A 13,120-nucleotide genomic window follows, 5' to 3' on the forward strand; every position below is an offset into this window, starting at 1 on the left:
GTTACAATTTCCATAGTCAATACTTCAACCAACATCATGTCAATGCCATTATCTACACTTGGCTCAACAAACTACCATTTTCATTGCCGCATTAAACTCCTAGACAACTCCATGCCTCTATGATTACCCTTACAAATCAATCAAGCGTCCTCTATCATTGCCTCCACTTACAAGCACTTGCTGGTCAAAACGATGATAGAATAAGATAATTAGTGGTCTAATTGAGCAAGTCTTCTTGAAAGGTGAGAGAACTAGAGCATAGACGTCAAGTAATGAAGCTCTTTTGAAGCATAAGGTCTAAACTACTAGAAAAGCTCAAAACTAATGATGTGCCATTTACAACAATTTCTTGAAACCTCAATCAAAGAAGCCTTTTTATGGCCATGTTTGCACAACAAGAGTTTAATAACCAAGTAACTCACAGATGCATGGATTCCTCTTTCCTTCCATTTCTATCGTTGCCAATTTGGCAATTTAACAAGAAATATTCTATCTACTCCTCATCATCAGCCATCTATGGCATAGCCTCCAATGGGCCATAACTTGTGCCACTCAATTGAGCTGTTCAAGGTCAAGATCATTACAAACACATAGAACCAGTTGATCTTACAATCCTTGCATATCTCACCACATCAATGATTCCTAATGATGGCATAAGTGTGAGACACCATATCCTCCAATCCTTTTTCCACTTTTACACAACCTTTTAACCCTTTATGAGAATTGGTCTTGATGACATACCTTCTATATCTCCTCCCTGCTCTTGGCCCATCACAACACATTTATGGTTCAACTGTTTCCAAACATCTTGGGCCTCCTCCAGTTGCAAGCACTTCCCAATCTGACAAATTTTTGCTATTTGCGAAGATGCAAGTCTTTTAGAGTCCATGCTCTCCTTGGCTTAATTGACCATTTATAAATTGAATCCCTTCCCTTGCCTCAGAATCCCTCTCCTTCAAAACTGAATCATACAAATTCAAACAAGTCATGTATCATTCCTCCAAATGTTTACTTTTAATTGACCATTTATAACCTGCATTCAATTTAATCCAGGTTTTGATTTGCAGTCATCATTAACAAGAGCCTTCCAGCTGAACCGTTATTTAGAGACCCAGCTTTTGCACTCTCATTAGTTGTGTCTACACAAAAGGCAGACATAGCCTCATTGATCCATACTGCATCAGCAGACTTTCTTTCTTCCTCTTTTGTTGTTGCTTGTACATTCAGAGAATGTCTGTTCAATGCTTGAAGCATTTAATGAATATCTTTAACCAAGTGGCCAAGGACCAATGACAAATGAACCTTAAATACTTATTCATTCATTAAATCTGTTGGTTGGAAACTCTTACATCTATGAATGGATCATTGTGAAAAACTTTTTTTGATGTTTCTGTCCAGATGGGCCTTTACTAGAGCAACCTACTGCACATTTTATGGGACTTGTTATATTGTTGCTACGAGTATAGTGAATAACATGTGGGGATTACATAACCAGGACTCATAAACTTATTAGTTTACAATACTTTACAAGCCACCACAGCTTGATCCATGACCTTTTCTACTTTATAAACATTTCTATCCAAAGCCACCCATTCATAGACCTTGGGTGTCGCTTGGAGAAGTTCAAAGAATTTGTGAAAGTACAAATGCATCTGCAATCAAATATTTCAAAGTAGAAACTACACGATCAGAACACCATTGTAGTAAGAGGCATCCTTTAGAAGTCCAAAATCTTTACAGATATTACGTTCAAGTTCGGAAACTTTCAATGCCCTCACAAAGATTCCCATCAGACATCAATATGGATGATTTTTTATGACATAGTAAAAAACTAGCTGCTTCACAATGAGCTGCTCTGTTCTTACTGATTGAGTCCAAACACATGAAGCCTCTTTTCCTGAAATTGGGTGAATGCCTGACAACTCCAGGTTTTTATCCATTAACTTGCCATTCTCAAATCCACAATAGCTACTATTGCCAAAGAACATGTGATGGGAAGATGGCTGTCATCAGCATCTCTGTGCACCATATGTACGACCATCAAGGTCATCTTGAGTTTCAGTCAACTTAGAGATCAGCTTGTTTTGGCCCTGCAACTGCACTTTGAACTCTAATTGCTAAATAGGGACTTTCTTTCTCAAACTTCACCCTCCCCACTCAAATCATGGCTTGCCAATTTAAGAGTGAGACGAGTCATCTGAAAAAGAATTTCCATATTTCTCGAACATTGGAAGATCCATCCGCATATTCAGCTACAAGATGAGCCCCCAAATAACCTGCATTACATGAGCATAATCTCTCTGAAAATGAATAAAGATATTACAGACAGAAGTATAATCTCTCTTTTTTTTTTTTTTTTTTTTCGTAAAAGGTAATTGTATTAATTACGAAAAAAAGTACAAGATAACTTGATTACAAGATACATGACGCCAATCCAGGCCATCATGTAAAGATGGGCTAAGTGCTACATGTTACAAAGTTATGGCAAGGGGGCAGATGAAATAGCCATAAGCCAGGGACGGAAGTCCTCCCTAGAGAGCAAATCAGAATGCCGGAGAAGATCTAACTGCCAATACAAAAGGCCCTTAAGCCTCGCAATATGTCGCTGAACATTATAGGCGGAGTCAAAAAGAAAAGCATTCCTAATTGTCCAGTTATGCCAACAACCCCAATATCGAAGAAAATGATACATGAGCTTCATATGTGGCTGTGCAGGAGTGGTGTATTTGGGCTGCCCGAAAACCCAATCAAAGGGGCGCAGCGTGACTCCAACCGCTCCTTGCCAAACAGCCGACAAAAAGAACCAGATTTTTTTTGCGACAGGGCAAGAAATAAATCTGTGGCGGGCTGATTCCACCGCAGTGGTGCAAAAGAAACAGTTGCCATTGGAAATTCGTCGCTTGGAAAGAGCCGACGCAAGCGGAAGACCACCAATCATCACTCTCCAAAGAAATACTTTACATTTGAAGGGGGTCTTGTTCAACCAGCCCTCCATCACAGTTGCCCTCCACCAGGACCGGGATTTTCGTAGGCCCCATAAAGCATTGGCTTTGGTAAGTAACCATTGTTGATCTTTGATCAGAATATGATAAACTTGATTAGCAGAAGCTTTGCTTAAAGGCAGCCGGCCTTGTAGGTCCCAATCCTGCCAGGGATGATCTGAAGCAAGGGCAGGAAAGGGTTGTCTGCTCTGGAGCATACGCAAAAGCTGTTCCCATAAAGGCCTATATCCCCGCGGAATCCTGTAAAGCCTCCTGGCTGTACGAAATGAGATAAGCACATTGCGACTAGCAAGGGTGGCATCCGCGACCGAAGACAAGCCCAAACGAGCCATCCGGTTGAATTGTGGTCTAAGCTCATTTTTGCCTTCCCATGCAAGTAAACGCGAGACTGCCAATAATTCCAATTGAAAAGAATTCGTAGTAAAGCGATCCTCCGCTGGATGCCACTGAGCCTTTAGAAGGACCCGTTTCCAGGAAAATACCAAATGATTGAGCAGCGACGAAGAGGAACTGGAGAACCTCGAATCAGCATTAAGAACATGCCACCAAGAAGTCCGGATTTGGGTATTGCCATGTAGAAGCCCATGGCTCTCAAGGAGATAACGGGCTATATCGACCCATGGATGATGATCCGAACACATGGCGCGGAAGAGAGACCAACGGAGTGCCTGCATGTGAATTTGGGCATCTAAAATAGCTCCGCCACCCATGCGTTTAGGGGTGCAGGCATGCGACCACGAAATCCAGGAGATACCTGCATGCAATGAGTCCTTCTTCCATAGCATGAAGCGAATAGACTGAGTAAGAGCATTGAGAGTGGTAGTAGTCCATGGCAATAATGGCAAAAAATATGTCAGCATTGGCAGCATAATTGTCTGGGCCACTTTGAGACGAATATGGAAGGGCCAGGCTTGAGATTTCCAATACATAAACTTGGCCACCATTTTCTGAGAAATCCACTGCAGAAGCTGCTTTGGTGGAACGTCGACACCCAAAGGATACCCAAGGTGCCTGACAATGGAGCCACGAGGAACAACCAGACCCTGCCAGTCTAAGGACTGTAAATCCGACTCCGTGCAGCTGAGAATGGCTGATTTGAGCGCATTGATGCGAAGGCCGGAGGCTTGTCCAAAGATGCCCCAAACATCCAATGCGCGCTTGAGGTTGTCCTTGTCCGCCCGCAAAATCATAAAAGTATCATCCGCCAGGGATTGGCTAATGAAGTGGTGGCCTGAAGGAAGCGACAGACCGGCCAACCGAGAAGAGGCTACCATATGGGATAACATGGAAAGAACTGGATGTGTCGTGAGGGCAAAGAATAGCGGGCTCAAAGGGCATCCTTGTCTGACGGAGCGGGCAAGTACAAATGGCTCAGTAACACCTCCGTTCAGCATGACTCGCGAAGATGCCGCAGCGCTAACAGTATAGATTAGACAAGACATCCGGGGACCAAAGCCCATAGCCGACATAAGTTCAGCGACGAAAGACCAATCCAGATAGTCGAAAGCCTTTTCCAGGTCCAATTGAATCAGTACCACCTCCTGGTTAGAATGCCTTGCATAATCAATAGCTAGTTGAGCATTCAATACGTTGTGCAGAATATTTCGGCCCTTAATGAAACCATACTGTAGAGGATGCACAATGGCCGGGAGATGCTTATGAAGCCAATTCGCCATTATTTTGGAAAAGATTTTGTACATTGAACCCATCAAAGAAATGGGGCGCCACTGTGTCAACGTAGATGGCGAAGGAACTTTTGGAAGCAGTTTAATAAGGCCTTCTTTCCATGAGGAAGGCATGATCCCGGTTTGCCACACCTGCTGAAACAAGGCCTGCAATGGTTTCGCCAGTTGGGTAGCAAAAGCTTCGAAGAACTCATTGGTGAGACCATCCCAACCCGGGCTTTTATCCTTGGGCAAATGTAACAAGACGTCCATAACCTCTGCCTCACCAATATCCGACTCCATAATAGCTTGCATGTCCTGCGGTATCTGATTGCGGACCAGGTCATAAAAATCCGAACGGGCCCGAGTGATTTGATCTGAGGGTGGAGAAGTGGTGCCGAGAAGGTCACGGAAATAATTCGTGCACATCTGCACAATAGTCTGCGGATCCATGATAAGGTGACCTTCTGCATCCTCAAGTCTGGTCATATTTTCTCTAGCAGGAGAGGCGTGAAGAGCTCGAAAGAACTTATGGGTTTGACATGCATTATCTTGCAACGTCTCTGTCAGATGTTGCAGTTTGGCCTGCTGATATGATTTCAATTGGAATTCTTTAATAAGATCCGCCAGTCGCATGGCCAGTGTGAGCAGAAAGGCATCATCCGGAGTGTCCCCCAGCAAAGAACGAACCAAAGCCAGCATGTCCTCAGCTGCCTTGCGACGCTGCCGACAAAGAGAGGCATGGTGGATCCCATACTGCCGCGCAACCCGCTGCACATTAGCGAGCAATCGGTCAAAGGACGCAGTGCCTTGAGAAGCGAAGTCCAAGAGAAATCTGTCGATCAATTGCTGCATATAGCCCTGAAAGAGGGCATGCTTCAGGTAAGACGAATTGAAACGCAAAGGGAGTCTCTCTAGAAATTGCTTGAACGGGGCAATGGGTTGTGCAAGTAGCTCAAGCTGCAGAGGGAAATGGTCCGACAGGGCATATTGCTGCAATACTTTTATTTCGAGCAGCTCAGGAAGAAAATCATCATTCTGCATGATATATATACGATCCAATCTCGACCATGTTGTTGCATACTGGGCAGAGTGGAAAGTAAACCCTGTAGAGGACGGGTGTAACCAGGACCAGAGATCTTGCTTGAGGACGTCAAGAGCCAACGCCTGCCACATACGACTTTCCGGCGTATCCATCACCGAATGCTCCGATGTGGACTGGGAGGAATCCACACACATATTGAAATCCCCCATGAAGAAGCCCCGTCTACCAAGCGCCAAGGAGGCCTGCAAAGTTTGCCAAAGCGCCCGACGAGATATGGAATCATTCGGAGCATAGAGGCCAAGTAGCCATAAGATTTCGCCTTCGAATATAATTTCAATCACCAAAAAACGGCCATGAACATCATTTTTAATCAGAACAGGCTGATATTTGTCATGGACAATCATGAGCACACCCGAATAATGCATGGCCTGTGACCCAGCATAAAACAGTCTAAAGCCCTGGCAATCTACCACTTTTCCGGCTTCATCGTGACTCTTGTGCTCAACAGCGCACAGGACATCCCACTGATTTTCATGCAACACAGTCCACATAGCATGTTGCTTGTGGCGAGAACAAATTCCACGCACATTCCACGTGGCGATTTTCATGTATACTCCAAGCAAAATCAGGTGTGAGGCACTGCTTGCCTCGATTGGACTTTGTCAGCGAGCATGTCCAGGACTCCCTCGTCCAAGAAATCTGCCAACACTGCAAAAGAGTTCTGTGGACCAGATTTGGAAGTAGACGGCATATCTGCTGGCTTTGGGATGGACCGGGGATAACGACGGTCCCACGGGGTAATGACATTACCTCTGGTATCAAATGCGAGCTTCGCAGAGGGACCCTTAGAACGATCCGAAGACATTTTCCTGGCGGACTGATAACGGGGGCCAGAGGAAACCATAGCAGGAGCCGAGCGCTCAGCCGACTGCATTTCCTTCCTTCGCATGTATGTACGCATGGAATCTTGAGATGTAGTAGGCACATTGTTCTGCATGGCCGCAACAACCCTGTTGCCTTTTTTTGCACCTACTTCCACCCAATTATTGGCGCTAGAATCCAGACCCACAACCTGTTGTTTACCTTTGGCCAAAGCTTGGGGCTGATGAGTAGCATCCAGTGATGGAGCATCACACACCATCTCCTCCATGGGCGGCACAGCATGGCCATTATGGGAAGTGGGTTGCTGTTCCGGGCACTCGGCCATAAAGTGCCCCAATTGTCCACAGGAGAAGCAATGCCCTGCAAAATTGCCCCATTTCAATCGAAAGTGTAAAGGGTGCATGCCAGGGCAATTGAGGCGTAACCAGGCAGGCCTTTTTCTTGCAGTGTCCCAAAGCATACACAAGCGGTTGCGATTCACAGCTCGGAGACTGGGAGGGACCAGAACAGTGCCCACAGCGGCCATAGCATCCTTCAATAGCGGCCAATAAACAGCCGGACAGTTTTCCACCTCGACCCAGACCGGGCATTCACGTTGCAGCAGACGCTGAAAGTCTGCCATTGGACGCCATGGAACCACATGAACCAATCGGCGTTCAAAAAACAAAGGCAGTTTCGACAGGAGAGCAGCACGGTGCGTCTCTGATTTCAACAGGACCTCAAAAAAACCCCGGGAGCCAATAAAAATCTCTTCAACACAGTCCCCTTGCAGCAGATGTTGCAACCACTGGCGAATACGGGAAAGCAACGGGATTCGACCAGTGAAGAAAAGTATCACAGCGCGATCATAGAATACCGAAAAGGAGCGTAGGACCGTTTTTGGGTCCACGGTGGCATCCAGCACATCGTCAGGTGCAGAGTCGGAAAAGGCTTCCTGATTATGTTGAACATAATCGCCCAGCAAAGTGTTTGCAAATTCCAGCAAGTGTTCCCAGTCCACTTCCTGAGAGTCCACCGAATCCGAAGCAACCTGGGCATAGGACCGATCCTGAGAAACGCCTATCTCTTCCGAAGCATGCTTGGTACGTTTCCCCGCAGGCTGGATGTCAGGACCAGGGGGCATCTCTTCATTGCATGGAACCATATCCTCGGGTTCCTCCGCATCAGAATCCGGGCCCAGTGCTGCCACTGTTTGATCTATGAAGTCCAGATCCAAACCAGCCATCGTAGATGATGATTTGCTCTCGAATGAGGACTGACCCTCTGTTTTGCCGTCTCTCTCGCTTTCCCTTTTTCCTGTACCGAGGCGCTGTCCAAGGGTGCACTCAGCAAGAAGAGCTAATGAAAACCGAGGTTTACCTGTCTCCGTGCAGGGGCAGACAGGCGAAACACAGGCCGGGCGGTCTCCACAGCAGGACGGGACAGGCTGGGATGTCGGTTAGGGGTCCGTCGGCAGCGTCCGGGAACAGGGCGTCAGGAGGATGCTATCCTGAATAGGGCAACAGCGAGAGGGCAGCTGGGCGTTGACAGGGCGGCCAGAACAGAGGATGCGAGCTCAAGGGGCAGGGCGACTGCTCCTGCCGGCTCCAGGAGCAGGACTGCCTGACGACGGCACCAGGGATGACGCCCGCAGCACAGGGCGCAGGCGTGGCTGGTCGAACGAGGCAGAGACGCAGGCCGCGATGGTGGTGACGAACTCGAACGCCTGGCGAACAGGGGCGACGACGCGCGTGAGGCAAACGCGGGGTGGCGACAGGTAGGGTTTTGCAGGCGGCGGCGGCGCAGGAAAACGCGCCCGCAGGTCGCGCCAGACCTAGCGAGGGCAGGGCGGCACGGCGCGGGAGCAGCAGCCCGTCATCTCTCTCTCTCTCTCTCTCTCTACCCCTCCCTCTCTCTCCAAGTATAATCTCTCTCTCTCTCTCTCTCTCTCTCTCTCTCTCTCTCTCTCTCTCTCTCAACATGGATGCATTAGACAGTTTTTTCCACTTTCAGTTGTGTAGCTTGTGACTCTAAACTTTCAACATATAACAGTCAATGATCTATGACAATGAGAATGGAAACACATTGTTGCTTCAATTACACTTACAATGCACGATGATGATTGACTAGACCAAACTGTTTTACCAGTGAGATCTAAATATCATCGTCAATAATAATAATATATGCCAAATGTCATAACTAACCAATCTACAACATGGCAAGAAAAGAGATAAAGCCTAGAGCCTAGAGCATTCTCACACTGAGTTTAGAACTCCTAATGTCTTTTTTTCATTTTTTCTGGAGTGGGGTTTTCTTTTTTGGTTTGGGGTATGGTTAGGGTCACAAGAGGATTTCAAACCCTGATTGCTTAAAAATGCATTTTGTATTTCTAGAAACACCATGTCCTGGCCTAGAAAACAATGTTTGCTGCAACAATGCTGAGGATTGAAGAGCATAAGACATAGATACTCCGAGGATTGCGTGATGCCATGCTTGGAGGCCGTGAGCTCTTGTTGATGTTACTTTGATTAATAAAACCCACAACAGACTCCTGCATTACTGGCTGCAACTAATCTGATGGTATGCAAGCATACTAGGCCACTTTGTCTTTATTTCAGTTGACTCTCAGTTATGTTTATAGATTTTGCAGTGTTATAAACACGCAATGGCAGTAATCAAGCTGTGAAATCAGCAATAGATACACTTGGTCTTGTCATAGCAGTATCAAACCTGTGTTTCTCTTTTGCAAGGAGCAATCCAAGGCATTGGTGAATTCATAAGGCTTCTGACACATCCACTCGAAATCTAGCAGAGACTAATGAGAAGAAAATGGAAGATGCATACATCCATCCATCCATCCAACAACACATACATCTATATAACCCTTGCATGCACACATACAATACAAACGCACTTAAATGCATACTGTGTCTAGGCACATGCATGCATGTAATCAAGTTCATGAGAGACTAGAAATCAAACAACCATACCATCATCTTCAACAAGTGCTTTGAAAGGCCGTGTCCCACCACCAACACCAAAGTAATGCTTTTTACCAGCAAGATACACCACCCCATACGGTGGCCGGAGACACTACAAAGTCAGCCAGAAAAAACACAATTAGACACAGAGTTTTACTGGCGACAAACTAGCATAGTGATAAGCTGATGTCGTTTGGTCATACCTTCTTAATTAGAGCATACAGCTTGGGTAGGGATGCCATCGAATACACTGTTTCTGACATTAAAATGATGTCATAACCTCCTTCTGAAACATCAGCCTCAATGCCCCTTTCACAGGCACGACTACCCGACAATTTCCTGGAGTGCCTTATTGTTCCTGCATTGGATTTGAAGCTACCTTGTTTCTCTGAAAAATCTTGCATCAAGCTTTCTTCCAAGTTCTCACCATCATGAAAGCCAGCACCAACCTCCTTGCCATCATCTTCATCTGGCAATCCAAATGGTTCTGTCTCAACAACAGATAGCAAATGGTCCATATCATTCCAGTCTCCAGCGTAGTAGTGTACATCAGGAGAGAGTTGTTTTACTTTTGTTGGTTTCTGTCCAGAGTCACTAAGAGACTGCCGTGACCAGGCCATGTCAAGGTTGGCAGACACATTTGGAATTGTAAGACTCCTGAGCACTTCCACATTGAAATCTTGAAAATGCACAGTTGAAGCCCCCTGCCATTATCAGATGATATCTTGACAGAGATTCAAATGAAACACCCCTATGAAGGAATAAGAGCTGAGCTTATGAAGCAAATCAAGGTAAAGTAATCAAGAACCTTAAGGCAAGCATAGATGCCTGGCAGGCCGTGTCCACACCCCAACTGTATACACAGATTGAAGAGACATCAAGACCTTAACAAATAACACTGATGCTACTTTAGATGCCATCATAAACTATCAGCCAAGTAAAACATTTTGAAACTTTAAGGCTTTTATACTTGTATACTTTTAAAGAGAACAATACATTCAGACAAGTCTAATACAGGATCTATTTGTACAGCCTGTCCATAAAGGTGAGCAATGGTGTCAAGATTGACCATGTGGAGAACTTCTACTTAAGCTAACATACTCTTTTGTGCCATAGGAAAACACACCAGGAAGGACAGAGAAAAGACAGACCTCTAGCACACGTTTTCCTCTAAATGTTAACCGGCCATCCTTGACTTCTCCTTGTAGGATGTTCACAAGGTCAACCGTACATTCCCAGAGTTTGAAGCCTCCTGCTCAGAGATCGAAACTTAAAGTTATCTCTTATTACTAACCAGCATGTACAGATTGCGGAGCACCACCTGTCAGAGAATCCAGCACTCAAGCTACTTGTTCAACACCTTCACTTATGGTTAAAGAGCACAACAGATTGCAGACATGCTATTCAATACCTTCATACTTTCCAGCAACAAGGTCAGTATTTCCCATACCCAGGATATCTGTGGAGTTGACTCGCCCCTGCCAGAAAAAAGAAAAGAGAAAAGTGACTCTAAATGTTTGAAGTGATTAACTAACAGGAATAGGCATTGATAAAGGCAACAAATAAAAAACGCCCAGGCCAACCTGGCAACTAGGTGAGCAGTGGATTGGCATTGATTAAATTCTATAATCTTTAGCAGTTGTCAATCAACAGAATCATTAAAGCCCGAATAAAACTTGATCGTCTGTTTACCAACTGTAGCTCAGCCCATGTGCCATAGGCCACACAGGTGAAGTTTGCACAGAAAGCAGAAGAGGGACTCAAAGAGAATGAAAGAATTAAGTACCTGACTACAAGCCCAAACTTGCAAGGTCATAATTGAATTCACATGATGCACATAGGCAAAAAGGTGGCAGGTCCAATACCTAATTTGTAGTTGGTAGGCCTCTAGTGTCTATGATTGTCTTGTTGGCTTGATGTTAGTTACTCTTATATTGACTCAAACTTCAACATTGTAATTCGTGCATTAAGCACTTCAGTTCTCTGCACATATCATTTTGTTTGGAAATCGGCACATGTTATCTATTACGATTTATCTACAAGTTGTTTTGAAGATGCTTATAAGTTTAGTATTTTTCTCATAATTTGTTGAGCTACATTTAAAAAAACATATGCTTCAGGCTCAAGGTTCAAGTCATACTCAAACTATATTTTCAAACATGTTTGTGTTTGATGTCTTATTCCCCTTTGGAAAAAGTATGTGCATGGTAGGATGAATGCCCAATTTTTCCCTATAAAAGGGGTTGGTCATTGTCATCATTCGCCTTTCTCATTCAGTCTTCATCAAATCACTCACTCCTCAGCACTCTCCACTGCTGTTTGATACGGAGGACATCTCAGTTCATGGAGGCTCCCCATCTGCCAGTCTAGGTTGTCAACCATCATTGAGGGCCTTGCATTCAGTCCATCAGTGAGTACAAAACATGTAAATAAAAGGCTAGCAAGACCTTGGTAGCCACTTACTGCTATATACTAAGTCCTAAAGACTAAAGTACACAGTCTAACAAAGTCAACACAACAAAATAGCATATCATAAATGCCAAGGCCTAGATACTTGGAGCAAATACACTTCAAAATGGGCTATTATCCATACCAAAGATGCAAGCATCACTAGGAATCTTGAAATCGTGCATCACAAGGATCACTCTGATCCTCCTCATCTTGATGATGTTGTTGCTATTCCTCTTGCTACTCTTACCACTCCAGAAAGGGATCTATGTTGGCAATGACACATTTGCTAAGCTTGTGTAAGTTGACACTTACAAAGACCGAATCATCTGCATTTTGAGTACCGAGGCGATTTCTTTCTTTTTAATGCTATATGGCTACAAGAGTTCTAGAGCAACTCAAACAATATGAACTAAATGTATGACAAAATAATGAATGGCTAATTGGTGTAGCTCAAGTCCATCAGCATGAACATCCTCCCACCACAATGTTCCCCTAACCTTAGAATACTTGTAGGCCATCTCATGGGCTACACATTGATGCCCTTTGATCCATGATCCATGCTCTGTGGGCATTTAAACTGTCACTAAATGCAATTGTTACCCCTAGTGTATTAAGCACTAAGTGACACTAGGGTTACGATTTTTTAAGGGTTTCCTATGACAGTCAAACTGTTAGGATTTTCTTTTATTATAAAAAGACACTTTGTGCCTCATTAGACATAAGGGTGGCATCATTCATTTTGATCACCTATGGTATTGTATTCTCCCCCACTGATTAATGCATCGGCTTTCTTTTTGTGATTGAGTTATTGTGCATCCATTAATTCATTCTCTATCTTTCAATTAATTGCACAATTACTTCATGCTTCGGCCAACAGCAACGTCAAAGCAAGGTTAATTCATCACACTCGCTATCACTTACGATCATTTTCCACACAGCCATTGCCATTGAGCACCACACCTTGGCCGACTATTCCCCAAAGCCATTGCTTTTGGCATTTACTCAAATTTCCATCAACTCCAACAGGTGGTGATTGACAGTCGTACATCATGGTTTCGGCCATTGTCGATGCCATTTGGCCCCTTATATCACTCGCCCATGGAAGTAGCTCAGAGT

The 13,120-nt window shown here is 44.7% G+C and overlaps 1 protein-coding gene across 2 annotated transcripts in view; it reads right to left on the reverse strand.

Moving 5' to 3' along the window:
• Positions 1-1,537: 1,537 nt before the first annotated feature.
• Positions 1,538-13,120, reverse strand: part of LOC148040403 (uncharacterized) — a 56,502-nt gene continuing 44,919 nt past the window's right edge. Inside the window, exons 3-8 of one of the 2 annotated variants that reach the window (XM_087699339.1) lie at positions 10,965-11,031; positions 10,705-10,805; positions 10,362-10,406; positions 9,757-10,257; positions 9,563-9,665; positions 1,538-2,300 (exon numbers count right to left, since the gene is read on the reverse strand). In XM_087699339.1, coding sequence (XP_087555465.1) covers positions 2,194-2,300; positions 9,563-9,665; positions 9,757-10,257; positions 10,362-10,406; positions 10,705-10,805; positions 10,965-11,031 — 924 coding nt within the window. In that variant the 3' untranslated portion in view covers positions 1,538-2,193. The remainder of the gene's footprint in view (positions 2,301-9,562; positions 9,666-9,756; positions 10,258-10,361; positions 10,407-10,704; positions 10,806-10,964; positions 11,032-13,120) is intronic. The other variant, XM_087699347.1, reaches the window with a different exon arrangement.

Source organism: Lygodium microphyllum, chromosome 2, assembly GCF_053477565.2.
Source record: "Lygodium microphyllum isolate KBCC chromosome 2, Lygodium_microphyllum_v1.1.10, whole genome shotgun sequence".
Taxonomy (NCBI): Eukaryota; Viridiplantae; Streptophyta; class Polypodiopsida; order Schizaeales; family Lygodiaceae; genus Lygodium; species Lygodium microphyllum.